Source organism: Aureobasidium namibiae, assembly GCF_000721765.1.
Source record: "Aureobasidium namibiae CBS 147.97 unplaced genomic scaffold scaffold_16, whole genome shotgun sequence".
NCBI classification, from domain to species: Eukaryota; Fungi; Ascomycota; class Dothideomycetes; order Dothideales; family Saccotheciaceae; genus Aureobasidium; species Aureobasidium namibiae.
This window is the reverse complement of record NW_013581193.1, coordinates 126,787-149,413: the sequence shown is the minus strand read 5'-3', so window position 1 is coordinate 149,413 and position 22,627 is coordinate 126,787. Positions and strand designations below refer to the sequence as shown.

The following is a 22,627-nucleotide window of genomic DNA, read 5'->3' as shown; positions in this document are numbered from 1 at the left end:
CCGAGTGACGAAGTAATTGCAAGCTGAAAAGCAGGATAGTCGCGTGTAGTAACTAGGTTTCAGTAGATAAGTTGTGTTGTTGTCTGGGAAAGAGCGAAAGATGTCTGAGGAAGGAGCGAAAACAGATGCAAGAGACTCTCGGGAGTTGGCGGCCGAAGCAAGCTTGGCCCAAATGCTCGCGATTTCAGGAACTTGTGGACTTGAGAGACGCGCTTCATCATCAAGTTTTTCCCTCGACTTCCATTACAACAACCTTGTCCATTTTCTCATTCTGCGAACTCATCAATCACGGTCGCAAACCACTTCAGAACAACATAATCGCTTAAAACAGTCAAGATAGTATGTTCCTACCCCGAAAATCGCACACTCATTCCTCACACCTGTCGGACCCATTCCTTCACGCAAAAGATTGGAAAAGACGCGTTTTACTGATGCTTTATAGTGGCCGGCGTAAAATATATCAAGAAGACCAAGGACGTCGAAGCCGACGCGCCTACCAAAAAGACAACAACACGCGCAGCTGCCAACACAAAGGCAAAGGTCACAGCTAAGAACGAGACCGAGCCCGAGACCAAACCCACCACAACAACAGGCAGAGGACGTGGCAGACCAAAGGCAGCCGTCAAGGCCGCAAAGTCAGAAGAGGGTGCGTTGCACCACGTACGACAAGTCTCGATCGACCGACAGGCTAAAACAATGGCAGAAGCCCCCAAGAGAAAGCCCGGCCGCCCAAAGAAGTCTGAAGAAGCTCCTGCTGCAGCAAAAACAACCCTGGCTTCCCGAAAGCGCAAGGCCACCGCCACACCTGAGCCGGCCGCTACAAAGAAGGCCAAGGTTGCCCCTAAGGGCCCTGTCATCAACGAACCTCCCACCCAACGTCTGGATGTCTTTGTTTGCGGAGAGGGATCGTCTGGCGAGTTGGGTCTCGGAACGTCCAAGAAGGCAATTGACGTCAAGCGCCCGCGCCTCAATGCCAACTTGGCTGCTGACTCGGTCGGTGTTGTACAAATCGTCGCTGGAGGTATGCACGCCATGGCTTTGACTCACGACAACAAGATCCTCACTTGGGGCGTCAACGATCAGGGCGCTCTTGGAAGAGACACAACGTGGGAGGGTGGTCTTCGCGATGTTGAGGATGAGGAGGATTCAGACTCTGACGACGATGATGCTGATTCGGGCATGAACCCCAAGGAAGCAACACCCACCGCCATTTCATCCGACGTCTTCCCCGAGGACACTGTCTTCGTCCAGGTCGCTGCTGGTGACTCGACATCATTCGCTCTGACTGACGACGGCCAAGTCTGGGGTTGGGGTACTTTCAGAAGCAACGAGGGTATTTTCGGCTTCACCGCAGATGTTCTCGTCCAGCGCACTCCCATACTCATTCCCGGCCTCAAGAAGATCAAGCACGTCAGCTGTGGTGCCAACCACGTCCTTGCACTCGACGCAAATGGTGCCGTCTTCGCCTGGGGCTCAGGCCAGCAAAACCAGCTTGGCCGTCGTGTTGTTGAGCGCACAAAGACTCAAGGTCTCGTACCTAGAGAGTTTGGACTTCCCAAGAAGGCCATCAAATACATCCAGTGCGGTGACTACCACAGCTTCGCCATCGACAACAAGGATCGTGTCTGGGCTTGGGGTCTCAACAACTTCGGCGAGACTGGTGTGCCGGACAACGCTGGGCAGGACGATGCTGTTGTTCTCAAGCCCGAGATTATTGAGACTCTTTCTGGTAGACAAGTCAGCTGCATCAAGGGCGGTGGCCACCACAGCATTGCCGTGACTGGTGCTGGTGAATGTCTTGTCTGGGGTCGCCTAGATGGCGGCCAGTGTGGTATCGCCACGGCGGATCTGCCAGAGGATTCTTTGATCAAGGACGAGCGTGGCAACCCCCGTATTCTCAAGAACCCCACTGTTGTCAAGAGCATCCAGGGCAAGGTCACCTTTGCAACCGCTGCATCAGACCAGTCATTCGCCATCACCGAGGAAGGTCATGCCTACTCATGGGGTTTCTCCTCCAATTACCAGACCGGTCAAGGTACAGACGAGGATGTTCTGGTCGCCACCAAGATTGATAACACCGCTACCCGTGGCAAGATGCTCAACTATGCCGCTGGCGGTGGTCAGTTCAGCATCCTGACTGCACCTGCTCAGCCCGCCACAAACGGCAGCGCTTGAGAGGCACGGTAAACATTGGGGATGGTGCGGATCGTGACGGGACTCATGTCAATATGTGCTTTTTTTTCTTTGGCGATGCAAGATGCGAAGCGATCGATTGGAATCGGTTCTACCATAAATGGAAAAGACCTGCAGGACATGCAATAAACGAGCATTTGCTATTGCTATACAGTCTTCACGTGCTCCTGATCTTGTCACTACTCTCCCCTTGCTCTTCTCAAGCGATGCAAAAGTTCCGGGCAACAACAACAACCACAACAACAACACACTACATGCTAGTAACATCACATCCGCAAAAAGAGACAACTACGCACACCAACCAACCGGCCAGGCCAAAAAAAACCGAGCTGTATCAGCTTGGGGGAAAATCAGTCATGATCGCGACCAACCAAGGCTGACAGTTGAACTCACAACCCCTGGATTCTATTTACGCTAGACTTTGTAATTTTTTTTCCATCGAGTGTTTGGTGCGCGACGTGTGAGCCACAGCACCGGTTTCTCTGTTCTGAGCAGGAATTTGGTCAAGTGAAATGAAGTGATGTTGATAAGTGAAGGTAGGGTTGATAACAACTCCTCATGATGAACTCGGCAGCTGCACCTCAGACACTACAGCGTATTGATATGTAGATGTAACTGTAGCGAAGGCATGTAATAAAGAGATATATAACATTCAAACCTTTTTGCATTGTTTCAGAAGATCAACATGACGCTCCAATCACCGCTTATACGTCAGCGAAAACACAATTCTAAACAACATCATCCAGCACAACTCAGACTCCTCCTCAGCTCCACCGGTCGCAACCTCGCCTGCCCCTCCCCCTCATCAGCGATTTCTTCCTTAACCTTCCCTCCCTTTGCAGCAACGACTGTACTTCTCCTCCTTAATCCTCTGTTCTTGGGCGTATTGCAAGGTGTAGTGCCTATATCACCCAGTATCTCTTCTTCATCTTCTGCACCATCCAATCTTGGGGTTCACTTTGGTGTCCTGATACTGCAGTTGTACAATGAAGAGTTTGTGGGATATAGGGGAGAGACGATCGTTGGTGTGGAGACAAATGTGGTGTGTAGAGAGCTGTGGCGGGAGAGGGTGTGAGGGACTACGGGGAAGGAGGTGTGGAGTTGGCAGAGGGTCCAGCGGTGGAGTTTTGCTGTGTAGGCTTCCAAGTCTGCCGATCTCGAGTGAGCCTCAGAAGTTTCTGTGTCTGGTTCTCTAGGGTGAGAGTGACGTTTGTGAGGTCTCGAGTGTGAGAAGGCGTGGGAGTGAGGCAGATGGTGTTGAGGATGAGGTTTGCCTTTGCGTGGGTACAGGAAGGGAACCATGCTTGAGGAGTTTTTGCTAGTACAGAACGAAAAGCAAAGCTAGAGACAAGGGAAGAGAATCAGGACGTAGAGGCCCTTGAGTTTTGACTGGCTCTCCTCTTTCACCACTTTTCTACCTTCGACAGCATCTGCTTCCAATGTCATCATCAGATAGTAAACTTATCCGAAACCAACCTGCGGCTCGTCTTCTCTTTGCTCATCCCGCTATCGATGCTATCATACGGGCCGAACAGAGGGTATGAACACAATCTACAAGCCGTGTTATGCCGTGTCTTTGACGAAAGCGGGCGCTGAGACAAAGAAACCACCTCGACCCAAGCTACCACCACTGACGTTGTTCCCCAGAAGAGCTGCGGAGGTGGCGGGTCTCTTCACATTCCTTTGTCCTTCTGGAGGCCTGGAGATTCTGCCGCTCTACACATACCGGTTGCAGTAGCAACTTTTGCAATGGCTTACGTAGCTTGAAGTCTACATTCCTTGCGTTTCAGGATGTCATGATAGAGTAGAGGAGAGCCAAGATTAGCCACCGATGAAAACAAACATGCAGAGGTATGCATGAATACCGAATACCTGGGTCAAAGAGGTGGAGGCAAAAGGCAACAATAGAAACAAAAACAGAGATTGAAAAGGGAAGAGGCGAGCAAAGCGTAACTCAGTTTCCTTCATACCACTCCTTAGGCTTATCTCTGTCCTTCCACCAAACACAGAAAATCTCTTTTCGAAACACACCCTGCTTTCTTGTAAGACCAGGGCAAAACATAGCTCACAGCCATGCGTTCATCAAACTTCCTTTTCGCCGGCCTCGTCGCAGTGGCATATGCCCAGATCGACGCCAGCATTATCGCTGAGATCCCTTCTTGCGCAACCGGCCCCTTGGTCTCTGGCATCTCGGGCTCGGGCTGCCAAATCACAGACTCAGCCTGTATCTGCGGAAACGCAAAGCTCATCTCTGACCTCCAAACCGCCGTCAAGGCTCAATGCAGTGAAGCTGATCTAGCCAGTAAGTTCTCACTTGCGCATCACCAACAAAGACACACCCCACTGACACAATTTCAACAGAGGCTCTCGCAGTAACCTCCCAGATCTGTCCTCAAGCTACAGCCGCCCCGGCAGCCGCTGCCGCATCCTCAGCCTCTGAAGCCGCTACCTCTGCTGCGGCAGCCGCATCTTCCGTCTCTTCTGTCGCGGCTACCGCTGCCATCACTACTGACCCTTCGCCTGTGACTACTGCACCTTCCATGGGTACTGGTAGTGCAATGATCAATTACACTGCCACAACTGGAGATTACACTCCTCCTGCCACACCTACGGTTACCCCTAGTACTGGTGCTGGTGCAAAGAGCTTTGCGCTGGGCTCAATGGTCATGGGGATGGGTGTTTTGGGTATGATGTTTGCTGGCCTTTAGGAGTGTTCATGAGATCTGGGGTGATGAGCAAGGGGAATGGCATTGTAATGTGTAATTCGAGGTGTATTGCCTCCATGTTTAGTCTCTCATTCAGATATTTTCTTTTGTCGTTCGTTTTGATGAAAAAGAAGAATATAGGAGAATCTCACAATATACCGTTCCACAGAATGATGCTTGCCGTCCACAGAAGTCCGATCTGATCGTTGGCATAGTGATATGGAAGATGCAGCGACGATGGCGTGGAGAAGTCAAAAGGATATCTTAGTGTCGGAAAAAGAGAAAGAAAAAAACATGTCGAACATGCAAGCAGATATGAGCATAAAGAAAGAAGAAAAAAAGACATTATACATAAATGCAGACAAAAAAGGAAAAACAAGCACCGTGAGTAGGATTCGAACTTACGACCTCCCGATCCACGAGAGAGTGTATTAGGGACCTTAGGTAAACGAGCGACATCAGAGAACGTAGGATACCAGGATCGGGTGTGCTGACCACTGCACCACCACGGCTTTCTTTTTGGTTTGGGAGGGATGGAAAGTGAGTCGTATATGATGGTTGGTATGGATGGTGGGTCATTGCGGGAAGCTAAATCGCATGAGGGAGTTTGGATAATCAGGGGCTTCATCAGCCACGACATACCGGAACGGCTAACAGTGAATTTGCGACCAGAATCTGCGAGAACTTGTACATGTTGCGCGAGGAATATATCACTGGTGTTTGGGTCAGAAATGTGATAAGGTCTAGTGAGCCCGGTCGGTCAGTCTATAATCCAGTATGTATTCTTACAACGAACGAGAACGAGGATGAGCATGATGTATGTCTGCGAAGAAGTGCGTCCAATCAGTATTCACGGCTCTCGCCAATGTCGCAAGTGTCAAAGACACCTGTTTCCGGTAGGTTTTTCCATGCCATGGCTTCTTTGAGTACTCTCGGAGGCTCGAGAACATCCTCTTCTGTGAGCACCCAGGTACCTGTGATTGTCAGCAAGCTTGTTCATGAGACCACATCTACAACACTTACCCCAGTGAATTCCGAGCGCTTTCTTGCACTGTGTGTCAATGAAAATGTTGACACTGTCAAAAGGATTGGCGTGCATAGGAGACATGATAAAGCGTGGGTCGTATGCTCCGATGGGAATCAAGCCCAAATCGAAAGGTCCTCTGAGTTCGCCAATCTCCTTGAAGGCTGGGCAAGTCGGATAAGTGTACTTCTCATCGTAGTCGTTCTCTTCTTCTGGAAGGTCAGGAACAGAGCGGTAGCCTGTGTCTCCTCCGAACCAGATCTTCTTGCCACCACTCTCTACGCTCCAAGAGCCCCATAGAGTATGCGATTTGTCGAATGGAGTACGAGCACTGGTGTGTTGACAAGGCAAGCAGCCAATGACAGCCTTGATATCTTCAGCACCTCCTGCATTTACGGTAGAGCTGGTCTCGTTATGTGAAGTTTCAGCATCTTTTTTGTTCGCCGAAAGAGTGAAGTCTCTCGACTCCCACCAATCCAGCTCGGTCATGTTGTCGATACCGCACTTTGTGAACCATTTCTTGTTGCCCAATGGAGCCCAAAAATGAACGTTCGGGTGCTTCTCTTTAATCTTGAGGATGGTAGGATATGATAAATGGTCGTAGTGACTGTGAGAGATGACGACAGCATCAATGATGGGAATATCGGCAACGTCGACGGGGCATGGCGTATATCGCTTTGGGCCCATGAAGCTAAAAGGACTGCATCTCGGCTCGAAGACGGGATCGAACAGAACTCTCAGGCCGCTAGGAAACTCGACGTAATAACAGGCGTGTCCCAGCCATGTTGCTCGTAACGTCTTGGTCTCGCGTGTGGGCAGGAACTCTGGTTTTTGCACATTGACGGTAGGAGGGGTCGTGTCGGGCGTTTTTGATTTGCCTGAGAATTTCCGCCTGGACGGTGGTGGTCAGCAATGTATGATGCGATGACAAGGTGGGCAGGTCTACCAGATTAAAGCCGAGATGATCTGTGAGGCTGTTCTATCGACGTAGGAATCCCAAGGATTGATGAAGCCCTTGCCATTTTTGATGTGATGGCGCAGTCTGTCAGTGTCCTTGGGCACAGCACCAGTGGCTCGTGAAGACGACGAGACAGTCGCGTACAAAGCCGACGAAGTTGCTGACGACGACATTCTGCCGCTGCTATGGAACAGTCTTTGTTGATGCTTGACAATCTTGGGGGCAATTGAAGGATTGCACAGTCGCTGAGCGGAAAGCATCACACCAAGCAGCAGGCCACCTGCCTCGATATATAATATACAGCAAGGCTGCAATGTAGGAATGCGATCCGCCAGCTCCGGCCCAAAGAAAAGTACAAACCTTAACTCCGGAGGGTGGCTTTCGGCGGCTTGACTCGGTACCTATCCATTGTTTTTACAATGTGATTGTGAATGTCTGCTAAGACAAGCGGATATTAGGAACATAGTGGCTGCGCTCGAGAACAGCTCATCAGGTGGTTCGATTCAAGATATTGTAAGTTTTGTCGACAATGGTCAAGGCGATCTTGGAGGTCAGCAAGACCAAGCACTTCGGACAGGTGGGCCGGCCTTCATGTGAAAAGCGGAGGCGCGCGACTCTCGTGTAGACCAGAGACGTACCATAGCTTCATCTCCAACACATCCCATCTTCAACAGTGGAATCGCAAAGTGTCGCGCGTATGCGCAATCTGGGACACGTGGTCGTAATAAGCAGAGGTGTTCGTCGCCATGGCGCCTCAGTGCCAGGCTTTGTACGTGTCGGATGAACGTCGATGCAGTGAGGAAGCTACCAACGTTAATGGCCTGTTCTGCTCCTTCCACGCGAGACAGGTCTACAGTAAGCACCGGACGACTTTTGTAGAGTTCAACGCACGGGTTGACACGTGTAGGTTTGTACAAGGGTTACAAGCGCAGAGGTGCCCAATTAGATGCTTTGCAGAAAGATCCCCCCTCCTACCTTTCCGACCGTCAACTTCACAAGGTCACCTTTGACGGCATAGATAATGAGGAAACTCTCAAGACCCTGCACGCCTTCCTCTTCAAGCAGAACGGCTTGCTCGATCGCTGTATCCGTGCCCGCAAACTCCATCACTCACGATTCTACGCTCTCGAGCTCGACTATGGCCACCAACACTACCTGGACCATCTCATCAGCGAGAAGCACAATACTGGTCGCGCCCTCGAACGGCTCGAAAGACGAACCGCCGAGGTTTTGTACAAGCAGCAACAATGGTTCGGCTGGGTCCGTAACCTCGAGGATAATGAGGAGAAGGAACGCGACGCCGAAAAGAAGAAGATCAAGCAAGAGGCTGCCCTGTTCAGGCGTCACTGGAAAGACGTATCTGCTCGTTTGGAAAAGCTGAGACAGAAAGAGAACAACAAGAGACAAGCAGAGTACCTCGACAAGGTCTGGGAAGAACGAAACAAGTTTGAAGCCGACCTTACAGCCGAAGGAGAAGGCGGTGAAGAATGGGATCCAATCGAAGATGTTGTCGAGGACGAACGCGGAAGTTATATCGACCTCATTCGACGCTTCTTGTGGCTTGCTGAGCCCGTCACCGTGTCATCGGATGAACCATCATCTCCGGAAGCTGCCACCTCAGGTGCCTCGCGCTCCGACAAGGAGAATGAGACCTTCGAAGCTGCTCTCGAGCAGTCTCCCGCCGAGGAACCCAAAATCTCGCAAGCACTCGTGGATCCGAACAAGTCAAAGAATGCCAGGAAGAAAGCACGCCAGAAGGCAAAGGCATTGGAAGACAAATCAGCCTCGGCCTTGACCTTGGCCATCAGAACATCGGAATCCGGCATGGTGAAGCCTGGCGAAGTTCACATCGAAACACCAGAAGAAGTTCGTACCCGCCTGCGCGAAGGTCAAACGATGAATGGCGTGCTGCAAACTTTTGATCCCGAAGACCCTACCAAGACGCAATTTCTCACGGACAAGACATTTCCTCTTGCTGACGACGAGATCAACACTCTCATGCAACAAATTCCAGACATCAAGCAGTTGCTGTTTTGTCGACTGTTGCTTGGTTACGCCAGTCTGCTGCCGGCGGCCTTGCGAGCTGAGAATGTTGAAGAGTTCCTCACCGACTCTTCCGTGACTAACGCAGAATTGAGAGACTTGTGTCTGAAGATGGAGCAGCCGGGACTGCAGCAACTTCGTGACGCGTGTGCCGATCTCGGCCGTGAAGACGATGAGCCCGAAGACGATGATTCCACCCCTGCTGCAAGCACTGAAGTGCCTGCTGGACGTACAAAGTTCACATCAAGACCTATGTATCCTGTCAAGAACGTGAAGACTAAGCGTGAGAAGGAGCTCAAGGAAAAGCGAGAACAAACTATGCAGGACAACATGGACTCTACAACCTTCGTTGACTTCGGTGATGTTGACGATCAGCAACAGTATCGTATCAAGAAGATTCGTGTTAAGGTCTGCGGTAGATTCATCTACAACTATCGTAAGTGTCTACTGAACCATATCTACGAAGCAGTTCTGATCATTTCACAGCTAGCGAAAAAGCCATGTCCAGAGGTGGATGGCTGCAGTTCTCGATCATCGCCAAAGACTGTTCCCTGTTCCAAGCAGTAAGCTTAGCTCGAAGTTGGGATGAATTCTTTGAGCTTAACATTCTCACCTGTAACCACTACTTCCCCGCTGCGCAGTGGTCGTCTTGGATCAGAAGCATGACGCATGAGCAGCTACTTCAAGTCGGCTTCATTCCTTACTATCAAATGGATAAAGCGCATCATATGACACAACACCATCAGACGGGATCCAGGGCTCACGGGCAGCGTCGTACTCATCATGCTATTGAGACTCGAAACTTTGTATGTGCTCACATGAAGCGTAACGACCCAGTCACCAGACGTTGGATCCAGTACGCTGTTATGGAGTCGTACAAGATGGCGATCATGGTCCGTGATGGTCGAACTGGTAATGTCATTGTCGAGCCACCTGATGAACACAAATGGCTCATCAGAACCAAGTCTGGTGTTGGACGAGCAAGTCGATCCGAATGGCAAATCGTCAAGGAGATTGATGAGGAGTTCTGGGACACGGTCGATCGCTCCCGTCAATGGCACCTTGGCTTCAAGGACTACTACGATATCGTAGTCTGGGATATTGAGAGTGGTGAACATTACACTTCCTTGTACAACTCGATCCAAGAGCTTTTGATCAGAGCTTTACGCTTCAGAGGTATGGCTTATCAACTTCTTATACGAACTACCATGCTAATCACTACAACAGATCCCAAGGACTTCTACAAGCCCGCCGAGCATGTCTTGCGCACACTCACTCGCGATGAACACCTCTCTCGTGCAAGAGATCTTCGTCCAGATGAAGTCGGCAAAGGCAAGAGCATCTGGGACTGGATCCACAGCGACAGTACAAGGATGAGGTACTTCTCGAGAGGCTCCGATGGCAGCCACAGAGAGGAGGCACCACCTCAACTGCTTTACAAACAAGAAGACATGTTGGAAGACCAAGTCCTCTTCCCCTGGGATCGCAGTCTGTGGACTGACGAGGAGATACCTGAAGCGGCTAGCAAGATCATCGTAGTGGCAAAGAAGGCTGCCGATATAACACCAGCAAACTCGGGCCACGAGCTAATGTTGGCAGATGCTGATGCCGATGACAATGGTGGTGAAGAAGGTGTGCTCGCGAGTCAAACCGGTAAGATGCACAACTTTGAGCACCACGGTCTAGATCTCAATCGCTGGATCAACGATCTCGATACCGATGAAGAGCTCAGCGATACCGAGTATCAAGAGGTCGATGAAGGTGAGGACGATGGCAGCGATTGGGAATCTGACGAGGAGTATGCTGAAGGTGTTATTGAAGAACTCTCCGAAGCAGCCGGTGTTACTATCCGCGGCCGCTGGGTCGATGACCACAACGAAAGAGAGCCTCGTTGGCGCGATATGGTTATGGCCCTCGAGCTGTGGGAGGACCCGGAATTGTCTACCATTCGACAGAACAAAGCCGCTGCTGCTGCCCTTCATGGACCCAGGATGCCTCCCAATGACATGAGCTCAGCAGAAGAGATTGAGGACATGAAAGAACAATGGGAGCTCTTCATCGACAGGACTAGAGCAAGCAGTTTCAAAGAAGCTTGGCATAAGGCTGATCTGGAGCCTGGAGCTCAAGAGAAGTATGCAGAGATGCAGAAGATCATGAAAGCCTATGTCGACTTCTTCGCCAAGGGCGTCAAAGGTCCTTGGGCACCGAATATGCTAGAGCGTCAGTTCATGCTTATGCTGATGCTCGGCGTTGACCCTGGAGTGCATCGCAGGATCAAGCGCGACATGACTTACGCCAACGCCATGATGACTTGCTTCTTCCAGGGAAACAACCCCTTCTTTGCCTCTGCGGAAGGAAAGCCATGGGACGACTCCAAGCTCTTTGACCAGGAGGCTCGTGCAAAGATGGTCCCTGATGTTCGCTCCTCGCACTCGAACCGCACTCGACCAGCCGATCAATGGAAGGACTGGGACAATGTCCGCCACGAGGTGATGAAATCCGGCCAAGGAGCATATCTCTGGGCGTCCGAAAAGTACCCTCAAGACTGGAAATACATCACCAGACCCACCATAGCCCATCTCTACCGCCACGGCCTCCTAGCACCTCGTTACCAACCCGCCTACTCAGGCTGCGCCGTCGTACTCTCTGAGCCCGCTCGACCAGGCAAGCCAGAACTCTACTTTGACTTCCGCGAGGACGCCCAAGACATGAAGCCCCGTCAACCAATGCAAGACCCACTCAAGGTCAAACCTCTGCTGAATTCTGCACGCGAGTACGCAGCAAACAACCCAGACGCCTATTTCTCGTTCATGCGCATCTGGTCCGCACCACACTTCTGGCCCTTGATGCTTGGCTACGACAACCGTGATGGTACATCCTTCGCCGATGACATTGGTCGCACCTGGGAATGGAAGTTCGTTCCCAAAGACATGCCATTCAGTGAATGGAGTATCCATCATGCGTTGCGTCTTCGTCTCAACGAGTATGAAGACAAAATCCAAGGCAAGGTTTTCCTCAAAGGAGACAAAGTGTTGGTGGTGGGAAAGAACAGAGAGATGTGTAGAAACTATTCGACGATCGCGTATTTTGCGCTCACGACGAGGCCGTGGAGGTTGGAAGTTGATGTGTGGAAGAGTTTCTTTGGTGTTAAATTGGACTTTTTGGAGGAGTTGGACGAGAGGTGGTGGGAGTGATATTGTTTTCCGTAGGTATGACATTGTGTATACTGCACTTGGATTTTTTGCGTTTACCCAGAGCACAATAATAGCAAACACCTGCTGACATCCAACCTAGATGGCAATTTGGACAGTGCTTCCACCCTTATATTGAACATGATAAACATATCACGAGGAGCGTCCCCATACCTCACTATCTCCCATAGAGCCACGCCTTCTTCCTAGGACCTAGATGGAGCTTGTGGTCTTGTACCATCGCAACTTTCTCTATCGCTGCTGAACAGAGAGCGCTAGCGCATGCAACGTCGACCGTGTCGCCCCTTTCCATACCGACATGTTATGATCCGCGCAAGTCGTCGAAGGTCAAAACATCGACAAGAACTGCTGTGATGACCGTCTCTGCAAACATATCGCATAAGGTATTCTCTGGAGAGGATGAAGTCGCAGCATTTCTTCTGTCATCGAAGTCCACTGACCCCGAACTTGATGACGAATGCCACAGCGACGTCGACGAGGAAGGTGACGAGGAAGGTGACGAGGAGTCTGACACTGCCGACGACACCATTGACGCCACTGGAGACACTGCTGACACCGCCGACACCGTCGACGCCAGCGAAACCCCGCATGCCACTCTCTGCTCCTAGCCTTCTGCCGAGGACATGGCATGTGCGAAGAGGCGGGCACGTATCTGATCCCTTCGACCTCACAAGATAGAGCCGACAGTGCATCTTGCGGCAGAGATCTCGTTGCTTGACGACAAAAGTCGCGTATGATGCAGTTGTTTGCTTCTGACATCTCGACTGATACGTAAAATCTTGTTTCATAATTTCATACTCGAACAAGCAACATTGTCATTGAAGCAGAGTGTGTTCTTTTTTCAAAGCAAAGCAAGCAAGTCACGAGCAGACGTTTACTTCAGACAGACGCATATCATACATTCGAGCACGGAACAAGGATGATGTCTTTTTTTCGTTTCTCTTTTGCCCCTATTCAAAGGTGTTCTTTCTTTTTCTGCGTTTGGCGGCTCTATTCTTTAGCATTGGTAGGTCGTCTGGTGGCGAATTGTCGTAACACCCAATTGGGACCGTGTTCTTGGTATTCTTGTCTAGAGATTAGAACGTTCTTGAGAAGGTCTTTGTCGGTTGCCATTCGACAGCCTCCTTGCCATGTTGAGGTTATGGGGCTGATGACTTGCTGTCAGTACATGTCATTTCCGTGACGCGGGACAATAGGGGAGCAGGAGGGAATGGAGGAGAAAGAAGAATATGAACTTACTCTTTAGCTCTCCTTACCCGGACAATCATTTCCTCGGGCGCCAACATCCTTACTCCTGTTTCCACTCTTTCGACAAAATTGGGTATCAAAGTGTTGCCACCCACCAACAGGATGTTGGCCAGCATAGGCTGCCACAGCAATTCAGGCAAACATTGTAGACTTTGCAGTATAGTGTCTGCTATTCCAGATTGCGGCATAGCGATATCCGAAGGCGTAAACAGCATTTCGGGAACCACAAAACGTTCATTTGCCAGTGGAAAGACTTCTTCGCGAGCATTCATGGCATCATCTGCTTGTCGTACGCCCAAACGCTCCAATTTTGCTTTATGAGATGCATCGTGAGGGCGAATGAAACCACGATTATAGCGTTCATAGTCTGGAAGTACGTAGTCGACAACAATACTCGGATCTTTATCCTTTGCTGCTTCCAGATCTGACGAGAAGTTTGTGGATAGGTAACAGGCGTCTTCCTTTATCTGAGAGACAATGTGTGGTTCGTCGATGAGGGAGAAATGACGCAAGGAGATTAGTTCGGCGAGATAGTTGTTCAGGTGTTTGCCGCCGATGTCGAGACGGCGGACGGCGGGGTGGATGGGGCGGCCGTGGATCAGAGGGGTGATGGTGGTGTGGCTGTGTCCGCTGTCGACGACGAGGAGGGCATCGGCTGGGTTGATGGCTGAGGGGTCTGTGGCAGCTGGATCGCCGAACAGAGAGCGAGTGTCGTTGTAGGCATTCAAAGAGGAACCAGTGGAGCGGTAGACGGCGGCGAAATCGAAGTGTTCGAACAGCATCTGGTGCAGGTTCTGGGTGAGTTGCAAGGGTGCATTTGGTTGCTCGGTGATGATGAGATTGGTGTCTGTCGTGTCGCATTGCAGGTGGTCGAGTTCGTTGTCCAAGACGGCGACTTGAGCAGGCCAGTTGACGATATAACCCTTTTGGACGGGACGGCGAAAGGTCATGTCACCGTAGTCGGTGCATTGCGATAGTTGGGAGCCCACATATGTCTTGTTGTCGCGCGATTTGGCCAGGCAGTTGGGAGCGACGTGACAGTCGGCATTGCTGTTGTCTGAGGAGTATCCAGCTTTGAGAGACCATGCGCCGACGTCGACGACGAGGGTTCGCGACATTTAGAGAGAGTCTTCATGCATCCTTGACCTCTTGGAACTGAAGGGCCTGGAAAGCGAGACGGAAGCTGAACATGTCATGGATCTTGGCGATGTGCTTCAGGAAATTATTTGAACCTGTCGCATTCCTCACACATCACCACACACTGCAGCTATGGCCGCCTCACAGACTCTCATAGACTTTACCAACACGCAGCGTACTCTGGTCGCTCAATACCTCGCCTCCCTCGCTCCAAACGCTTCCACCGGCTCGTCAACCCAGCTCCCGCCCAATCCACCAAACCCACTGCATCTTCTTCGCGACAGTGCCACCTTGCTCAAGGCTCATACTACGAAACTCGCTCTCCTCCTCATCAACAAGCCCTTCACTCCTTCTGCCGTCATCACTGTCCTCCGAGATGCCACTCAAACATGTCTTACCGCCATGATGTCCGCCGTCGAACTCTGCCGTCCCGACATCTGGGGTGTCTTTCTGCACCACCATGTTGTTGCCAAAGTCCGTGCGGTCATGAGGGAGATGCTCTCGTTCCTCGACGAAGTCCTCGATGTTGCTAGGGAGGAAGACTCGTCCAACCACTCCAAGGATACTCTTGCTTCGACTGGTGTCTTGTGGGATGCCTGCGATGCTCTGATTCAATTGGAAAAGACTGGAATTGCTGGTTTGGCTGTCCTCAAGGCTCAGGAACTACGAGACACCATCAACGACGCCATCCAAGAACTCAAAGAGTGGGAAGAAGGCGACGGGGACCATGACGAAGACGACGACGACTCAGAAGACGACAACGACAACGACGACGACGATGCACATTCGACCACCAGCTCCCCCCAACACTCCCGAGACGACCAAGACGAATTCGACGACATCTTCTCCGCCGCAAACTCCCTCCCAAAGAACCGTCCAGACCTCAAACAACGCCTCCAAACCTCTGCCGACAAGCTAAAAAAGATACAATTCCTCTACGCCGCAATCACAAAACGACGCTTGAAGACGTTTACTCCAGAAATCGCTTCCAAGAAAATAAATATCCTTACGCTAGACAAACTCATGCATCTGCTCAAGGAATTGCCAGAGTCTGTCGATGATCTGGCAAATGCGTTTTATGAGCTTGATGCGCAGCAAGTCGATGCTATACTGGCCACTTGTGTTGAGAATGCTTGTTCGGCGGCTGATCTGCTAAAGACGGATTGGAATGGGAAAGATGATGAGTTTACTGCTTGGGTCACAAAGTGGACTGCCGTCGTCAAATAAGAGAAGAGAAAGCAAAAAAAATGATATTATGCCACCGAAAAATGCAAGTCCTCGCTGCCTCAGAATGATAAAATGATGCTACGACCCTTCCTTTGGGTATTCGTCAAAAAAGAAAGAGGCCGTCTCTATACACGGACCAGAAACCACTGTATCGTTTCCACTTTTCCCTCCATCTACACTCAACTCCCACCACTTTAGATGACGAAAGCCAAAACGCCAGCACCAACAGCCATGATGCTAGCACCAAACTGCACAGCAGCACCAGTAGCAGCAGCAGCCTTGCCACTAGTACTGCTCGACGAAGCAGCAGTGGCAGCACCCGACGAATTAGCATTGGCAGCAGCAACATCGCCGTTTGCAGCCAACAGAGCACCACAGCGCTGCTTGGCAATAGTCTGGATGGTCTGGAGATCGGTAGCCGAGCAATCAGAGTTCTGGAGCAGGCAGGTTGTGCCGGCTGCGAGGAAGGCCTTTGAGCCGGTGGTGCAGAGGCAGACGGGGTCGGTGGCTGCGCAGCCGGAGCTGCCGACGGCGTTGGTCACGCAGGCAATCTGTGAAGGGGAGGGTCAGTTGGGGAGGGTTTGGAAGGGGGAGGCAAGAGGGCAAAAGAACGTACGCCGCATTGGGGCACTCCGGCGGTGAGGTCGACGGCGGTGGAGGCAGAGGCAGCGGCAGAAGTGGTGGAGGAGGCGGCCATGGCGGTGGCGGCGAAGATGGCCAGGGAGGTGTAGACGCGGAGCTGCATGGTGTGTGGTGTTTGTGTGGTTGTTTGTTGTGGGTATCAAAAAAGAAAAAGGTCAAGAGAGTGTGGTGTCAAAAGTTGGATTGGCTGTCGTGAAAGAGAGTGGAATGTTTGAAAGTCGAGATGGAAATGAAGATGTCAGAAACGACAAGAGAGCATGCAGTAAGGTAGTTATATGCTTCAAAATGTCGTGCAACCATCAACACTTGCTCAACCTACCAACGATCCACTCCCGCGTCTGTGCCTTTCTGCTGCTCCTCGTTTTTAGCCATGCTTTTAGTTGAGGCTCGAGCCTTTCCAAAACACTAATGCATTACTCCACCTTTGGTCGGAAGCAGGTGCACCATTTCTCTTTCTGGTTGTTGTATGGATTTTAGGACGGCGGCCACCGTCTTCTGAAACGAAGTTTAACAAAACCCATGAGTCGCAGCATTTTACCTTTGACTAGCTTCAAACGCCATGGCCTGGTTGCGCCTTCCCCGGCTGTGGCTATCCCAGAGTCGCTGTACCTTGCATGCGATGTGCATGACAAGTGACTCTGCTTTCGTCTTGCTGTGCCTATTCTTCATATGTATCTCTTGCTTAGCAATCTAATCAGTAAAGCTTCCTCAAGGCTTGATCCTTCTTCGATGCAAAAATCGCCGTTGAACATTGGAGACCGAATGCATCTGGATCATTGCTTAATCTTAGATGCTTTGGGCAAGACCAAGAGCCTTGGATAGAGTCGACATCTAGCTCCAGTAGGAAAGAACGACTATGCTTTCCTCACTCACCCTGGGCTCTGTTCACTCGGCCGGTACGGCCAGTCTTTCTTGCGAAAACATATGATTGACAAACCAAGTGGATTTAGAGTCTAGGCACTTCTGAAGCGAAGATTCAAACAACTCCTGACAATCACTAACTCTACATTGAACATGTCAAGTCACCATCGATCTACTTTTTACTGCATTTTTCACTCGTCTGGGACCATGATCTACTCTTCACTACTCGCATATCCGCAAGCTTAGGTCCGGTCGCTTTCGGATCGCAATCCCCTGACCAATGGACCGGCCCGGATGAGCAACAGCAATTTATCTTGCCGTCCAAGATTAATTTATATCGCCTACTCCATCGAGAGGATTACTTTAAATTGGTACTCTGGGGAGACTCCTTCCAGCAATGGTACTAAAGCAATAAGTTCTGGAAACGGAATAATGGAACAACACGTCTTCTACCGTTGCCTACTCGCCTGTTCTGGGAGTATTGTATTTCGCGGGACTTGTTTTCTCGCACTTGCCTCAGCGAAGGAAAACAAGGGTCCGGGGCGAGGTCCAGTCCGGCAAATCATTTGTCTCTTCTCGTGGCAGACTTTCAAGGCTCAACGTCGTTGCATTGCCATTTCCTTTGACGCCCTCGCAAGCAGTAGTAGTCAGTCCTCGAGTGCTGATTCGCCAAACAAAACAACCAAATTGCCAAAGCTTTCTGTAGTCTTTCCACGGGCTTGTAGTCCGTCATTGCCATGACTCTTTTCTTCGTTATCCAACGGCGAAGAAGTGGATCTTGTCCACGGTCGAGTACGGATGAGAGTCCGGTGTTCCAAGGACCAATGGATGAGATGGGCAAACTTGGAGATGGGGCCAGTCCTCCAGTCTATCGATTGAGACAAACACTTGACTCGTGGTGATGCTTGTAGTGTCGAGTAGCAAGCAGTTGATCTCAATCTCTTTCCAGAGCATCGGCGGCGGTCTCTGAGGATCTGTAGTCCAGAGTAAAAGATTAGCAAGACCGCCAGAACCCTTGAGTCGAGGAATCCTAATGGGTCATTTAGTCTACAGTGATCTACTGGTTTTTTACCACTCGAGTCATCTAGCCTGATAGGTACCGCAGACGATTGGAAGCGTTTGCAATTCGCTGCAAGACAGTGATATACACGCTGTGCGTTCTTCGAGTGCCGTTTACTGCCATTCGCTTGCAACCGATTGTCTCTGTTGCTTGCCATTTTGCCTGCCTTTTGGTCAGTGAAAGTGACAAATGGTCATGGTCTGTAGGGAAGGCTCTTGCCGAGGCAAGACGGAAAGTCGGATCATTCTGTCATAGCAGTCTGCTTGGATGGCATGGGCTCGCAGGGTTCGTCTCTACAAACACTCAAAAGTCGTGGTTCGTTACCTGAAAATCTTTATAGCTCTCTGTATATAAACTATATCACCCCCTTCGCATAACAGCAATGCACCAAAACTCAGGGCTGATAGCAAAAACAAAAAAAACTCAATTGGTATCCAAACTAGTATAAACGACAAACGCCGAGCACGATGCATCAAATCTGTCCTTTAAACATTATTACAGTAAGAGTGATGTGGATTGGGGAGAGTGTGAGAGCTTTCAACCGAAAGCCTGTCCGCGCGTGGACTGGCCAATGGTGTTGAAGGTCTGGATGCCTGACGGTAAAGCAAGGGTGTCGAAGCGGTTAATGCTCATGAGGCCGTTGATGCCATCCTGCAGAATAGTTAGCCCCAAGCAAAGATGATGGAAGAGACAGCAAACATACCTTATCGCTACTCCAGCTCGAGAACCAGAACCCGATAATAATGGTGAGGTAAGCAAGAATCAAAATAGATCCTTTGAAGTAGTTACTCTTGCCTTCACCGATAACCCAGCCCATCAAAAAGACACTGAGCACAATGGTCACCATATCCCACTGAGGGAAGATCAAGTTGAAAGTATGGGCAGCAACATCCCCGGGTTCCATCCACTGTGCCCAGACACCAGAGTAGAGAACCAATGCCGGTACTTGTAAAAGCATAACTTGGAGGGCGTAGGCAGAACCAATTTCCATCGACAATGCAATGTTGCCATTCATGGCAAAGGAGATGGCGTTTAGGAATTCGGTGGTGTTTGGTACGAGAGCGAAGAGAGTGATGCCGAGGAATTTCTCATCAATGTCGATGTGTTCGAGAACACTGTCGACAGTGTCGACCAAGATCTCAGCAATCACGGCGTAGGCGAGGGTAGCAGTTAGCAAAATGACCGCACTTTTTGTTCTGCTCCAGTTGGGTGCATCGTGACCACCTGACTCGTGAGCTGGAGCCTCATGAACTTCTCCATGGACTTCCCCAGCGTCGTCAGGTGTGGCACTACTTTTGGTAGCTGCAGCCGAACGGTTCATCGAGGACATGGAACCCTTGTGCTTCACACTGCCAGCACTGGTTCTTGCCATCTGCGACGCCTTGCGAGGAGCGTGAGTCGCGTCGCGAGCTGCTACGGTCGCTGCAGTTGCTGCCATTTCTGCGACTTGACGTACCAGAGCAGTGTTATCCTCTGCGGACAGTCCAGGAATACGCAATTTGCGTTGCTGGATCTTATCGCCGTCTTCTTCGCTGGCCTTGGGAGGTACAAGGTAGGTCGAGCCGCCGAGAGAGGGAGCCGTAGTCTTGTCAGGGGAGTGCTGCTCGCTATGTGCGGTACTGCCAAAGCCAGCCTGCTTGAGCGATTGACCGAGGATGCGCTTGTATAGCTGTGATTCTTGAATGTTTCCGCGCGACAGAGTACCGATTGTGCCAACAGTGCTGTTGCGGCTCAGATGTGCATGAGGGTTGACAACAATAGTGTCGGGAATGCTGCCATGTCTAGCCTCAATGTGTAGTGCCTGATGCTCCATCTTGTCCAACTTCTTTTCGTCGAGTTCGTTGTTCCAGATGACTGCTGCGTGGGTGCGCAAGGTGAAAAGGAGACCGATGACATACGACAAGAATAGGAAGAAAGCGGCGAACCAGATGTAAGGGCGGACTGCTTCAAGAAAGAAGCGGTCATTGAGGGCGGGGACCTGGTTGAAGTAACAACGTCTGCAATCTCTGTCGCCTTTGTGGTCAACGCCGACGCACTGATGACAGACCAATTCATGACTCCCATAATTCTGGTAGAAGAGAGTGGGACTGAAAGAGCCAATGACGGCGAAGAGCAACATTGTCGAGGTGACACCAGCGGATCTGACATTGAAGCGTTGAGTCTTGCGCTTGATGGCACCAAAGCACATCGATATGCCAGGAAGGAATAGGATACCAGCAAAAATACTACCGATGATACTTCCTTCGACCAGCTGTGCTTTGCCTTGGTTGAGAGCTACACAGTACAAGAAGACCTCAACGACGGTGGAGAAAAAGGCGTTGATAGTAGCACCCACACCCATGGATGATTGTGCAGAGATAGAAGCAACAGCTTGACCGATGAAGTAAGCCAGAGGAATGATGGAGAATAATCCTAGGATGAAGATGAAACCGGACGAAGTAATGGCACTTTCGATTTCCAGATACTCTCTCAAGATGTAGAAGTCAAAGATGGCAAAGGCGACCATGCTTAACAAGTTGATGAGGAAGATGTTGGTGCCATCAATGGTGTACTTCCAGTATCTGCTGCCGACAGCACGGTACGTGCAAAGGAGAACGCTCGAAGGGGTTTCGTTTGCTCCACGGCTTGCATCATGGGTATCCGAGTGGAATGACAGAGCCAGTGGGTGCCTTCTCAAGTGGTGATGCAAGAGGAGCGTGACCTTGCCCATGGGAATTGTGAAGACGAGGAACCAACAAAGAGCTGAGATGAGCCAGAGTGAAGGGGTGATGAAGCCCCAGAAGACTGTGAAGAAGATGATTCTCCCGACAGTCCACTTTCCACGTCCAAAGAGTCTCGACTTCGACTCTTGCTTGTCTCCACTGGAGCGTCTGCCCGGACGACCAAGCAAGCTGTCAGTCTCATCGGGTGTAGTCTCGACACTGTCTCTTCTACGGCCAATCAGCGAGCGATTGATGTCTGTTGGGCCAAAGAAAAGACGACCCTCCTCCAGATCACCAGTTTGCCATCTCTCGTACTCGGAAATACTGCGGCCCTCGCCAGAATCTTCGTCCATATAGGCTTCGTCATGCTCAAGCATGACATACTTTCCGAAGGGGTAGAAGATGTAACCAGCAAGTTGCCATAGGACATAACCATAATCTTGGCAGCCAGGGGTGAAGCGAAGCGCAAAGCAAACAAGAGCTCCGACAGCGCATAGTAAAGCAAGCCACCAGCCGAACACGAGAGTCCAAAGAACGTTGAAGAACAACAATCCAAAGCTGACGTGGTGGCCAGGGGTCTGGTGAATGTCTCCTTCGGCCGTGACCTGGACGGACCGGCTCTTCTTGTACAGAGCAGGCTTCCAGATACGAATACCGAAAGGATGTGTCTCGTTGATAGCCTCTTGCCTGTCCTTCAGCGTGAAGCTCTCGGCATCACTCAAGTCAGCATCATCATCGTCGTCATCTTCGTTATCTTCATCGTCCTCGTCGCGATCTTTGGCGGAGTACGAATCTTCCTCCTCTTCTTCTGGGCGTAACGTGATCTCGGTGTCGTCAGAATCGGCCTGTCTGTTTGCGTCGGCCGTCTCGGGCCTGGAGGGTGAGTCGTCCTCTCGTTCGTCTGATTCAACCCTCGGAAGCTGTGGCACTTGGGCTGTGGGTCGTCTGCGGAGCGTAGAAGGCTTGGGCTTCAGAGCGTGGCTGGAAGATGACGATGAAGCCTTGTCTTGGTTCACCTCATCGGCGTCATCGTCGACCGAGAATTCCTGACCACGCTTGGGACCGGTTGATGTAGTGCGCTTGCCGAGCGGGGGCTTCTTTGGGGTTGCACGGGACGAGGTTTGAGACGAGTTCAGGGACGGCCGTGTGTGAGAAGCCATGGATCCTGGGAGTGTTAGTACTGGATGCACAATCGGCAGGCAGCCAGATATAGTAGTGTCGTACCATAGTTCAGGGGACCGGATTTCTTCTTGTTAGCATCGGGCTTGGTGTTTGGGTTGTAAGTCTGAGGGCGAGAGTCGTCGGGTGCGACGACAGATTCGGCGCGTGACGGCGGGCGGTGAGAGTTGGCGGCGCTGCTTTCTCGTAGGCTCTGTGTTGATGCGTGCATGGCGGTGAGGGAGCTTTGGGATGTCTCTCCCCAGTTGGATTCCTGCGACGAATGCTGCTCGTCCTTGGGTGCCATGGTTCCTGTCGTATGTTATTGAGGATAGCGCGTAGAGCGCTGCTGCTGAGAGGTGCTCAGTTGCGCATCAAAAGCAATCTTGATTGTTCCGGCTTGTTGATTACGAGGCTCAACTCAACCACGCTAGCTGTATGGAAGCTGGCTGGGTCA

The 22,627-nt window shown here is 51.0% G+C and overlaps 10 protein-coding genes across 10 annotated transcripts; 4 read left to right on the top strand and 6 right to left on the bottom strand.

The window, feature by feature from the left end:
* Positions 1-696: 696 nt before the first annotated feature.
* Positions 697-2,175, top strand: M436DRAFT_53355 (putative Ran exchange factor Prp20/Pim1; the record flags this gene model as incomplete). Its single annotated transcript, XM_013569063.1, has 1 exon — positions 697-2,175. The coding sequence occupies one exon, from the start codon at positions 697-699 to the stop codon at positions 2,173-2,175; it is 1,479 nt and encodes a 492-aa protein (XP_013424517.1).
* A 756-nt stretch (positions 2,176-2,931) lies between these two features.
* On the bottom strand, positions 2,932-3,495 carry M436DRAFT_53409 (uncharacterized protein; the record flags this gene model as incomplete). Its single annotated transcript, XM_013569071.1, is given in 2 exon segments — positions 2,932-3,139; positions 3,152-3,495. 2 exon segments carry the CDS (start codon positions 3,493-3,495, stop codon positions 2,932-2,934), a joined length of 552 nt encoding a protein of 183 aa, XP_013424525.1.
* A 771-nt stretch (positions 3,496-4,266) lies between these two features.
* On the top strand, positions 4,267-4,901 carry M436DRAFT_66285 (uncharacterized protein; the record flags this gene model as incomplete). The annotated part of the gene is made up of 2 exons (XM_013569179.1): positions 4,267-4,495; positions 4,555-4,901. The coding sequence occupies 2 exons, from the start codon at positions 4,267-4,269 to the stop codon at positions 4,899-4,901; spliced, it is 576 nt and encodes a 191-aa protein (XP_013424633.1).
* An 840-nt stretch (positions 4,902-5,741) lies between these two features.
* On the bottom strand, positions 5,742-7,053 carry M436DRAFT_53613 (Metallo-hydrolase/oxidoreductase; the record flags this gene model as incomplete). The annotated part of the gene is made up of 3 exons (XM_013569107.1): positions 5,742-5,872; positions 5,922-6,814; positions 6,869-7,053. 3 exons carry the CDS (start codon positions 7,051-7,053, stop codon positions 5,742-5,744), a joined length of 1,209 nt encoding a protein of 402 aa, XP_013424561.1.
* A 573-nt stretch (positions 7,054-7,626) lies between these two features.
* M436DRAFT_53366 (uncharacterized protein) lies at positions 7,627-12,117 on the top strand (the record flags this gene model as incomplete). The annotated part of the gene is made up of 5 exons (XM_013569065.1): positions 7,627-7,735; positions 7,788-9,359; positions 9,410-10,099; positions 10,151-10,411; positions 10,523-12,117. 5 exons carry the CDS (start codon positions 7,627-7,629, stop codon positions 12,115-12,117), a joined length of 4,227 nt encoding a protein of 1,408 aa, XP_013424519.1.
* Positions 12,118-13,125: 1,008 nt separating this feature from the next.
* Positions 13,126-14,501, bottom strand: M436DRAFT_53560 (actin family protein; the record flags this gene model as incomplete). The annotated part of the gene is made up of 2 exons (XM_013569096.1): positions 13,126-13,282; positions 13,375-14,501. 2 exons carry the CDS (start codon positions 14,499-14,501, stop codon positions 13,126-13,128), a joined length of 1,284 nt encoding a protein of 427 aa, XP_013424550.1.
* Positions 14,502-14,652: 151 nt separating this feature from the next.
* On the top strand, positions 14,653-15,747 carry M436DRAFT_53638 (uncharacterized protein; the record flags this gene model as incomplete). Its single annotated transcript, XM_013569114.1, has 1 exon — positions 14,653-15,747. One exon carries the CDS (start codon positions 14,653-14,655, stop codon positions 15,745-15,747), a length of 1,095 nt encoding a protein of 364 aa, XP_013424568.1.
* Positions 15,748-15,941: 194 nt separating this feature from the next.
* Positions 15,942-16,492, bottom strand: M436DRAFT_66280 (uncharacterized protein; the record flags this gene model as incomplete). The annotated part of the gene is made up of 2 exons (XM_013569178.1): positions 15,942-16,298; positions 16,364-16,492. 2 exons carry the CDS (start codon positions 16,490-16,492, stop codon positions 15,942-15,944), a joined length of 486 nt encoding a protein of 161 aa, XP_013424632.1.
* Positions 16,493-17,897: 1,405 nt separating this feature from the next.
* Positions 17,898-18,467, bottom strand: M436DRAFT_66279 (uncharacterized protein; the record flags this gene model as incomplete). Its single annotated transcript, XM_013569177.1, has 2 exons — positions 17,898-18,280; positions 18,323-18,467. The coding sequence occupies 2 exons, from the start codon at positions 18,465-18,467 to the stop codon at positions 17,898-17,900; spliced, it is 528 nt and encodes a 175-aa protein (XP_013424631.1).
* A 380-nt stretch (positions 18,468-18,847) lies between these two features.
* Positions 18,848-22,477, bottom strand: M436DRAFT_84458 (calcium permease family membrane transporter; the record flags this gene model as incomplete). The annotated part of the gene is made up of 3 exons (XM_013569226.1): positions 18,848-18,961; positions 19,014-22,177; positions 22,237-22,477. 3 exons carry the CDS (start codon positions 22,475-22,477, stop codon positions 18,848-18,850), a joined length of 3,519 nt encoding a protein of 1,172 aa, XP_013424680.1.
* Between the last annotated feature and the right edge of the window lie 150 nt (positions 22,478-22,627).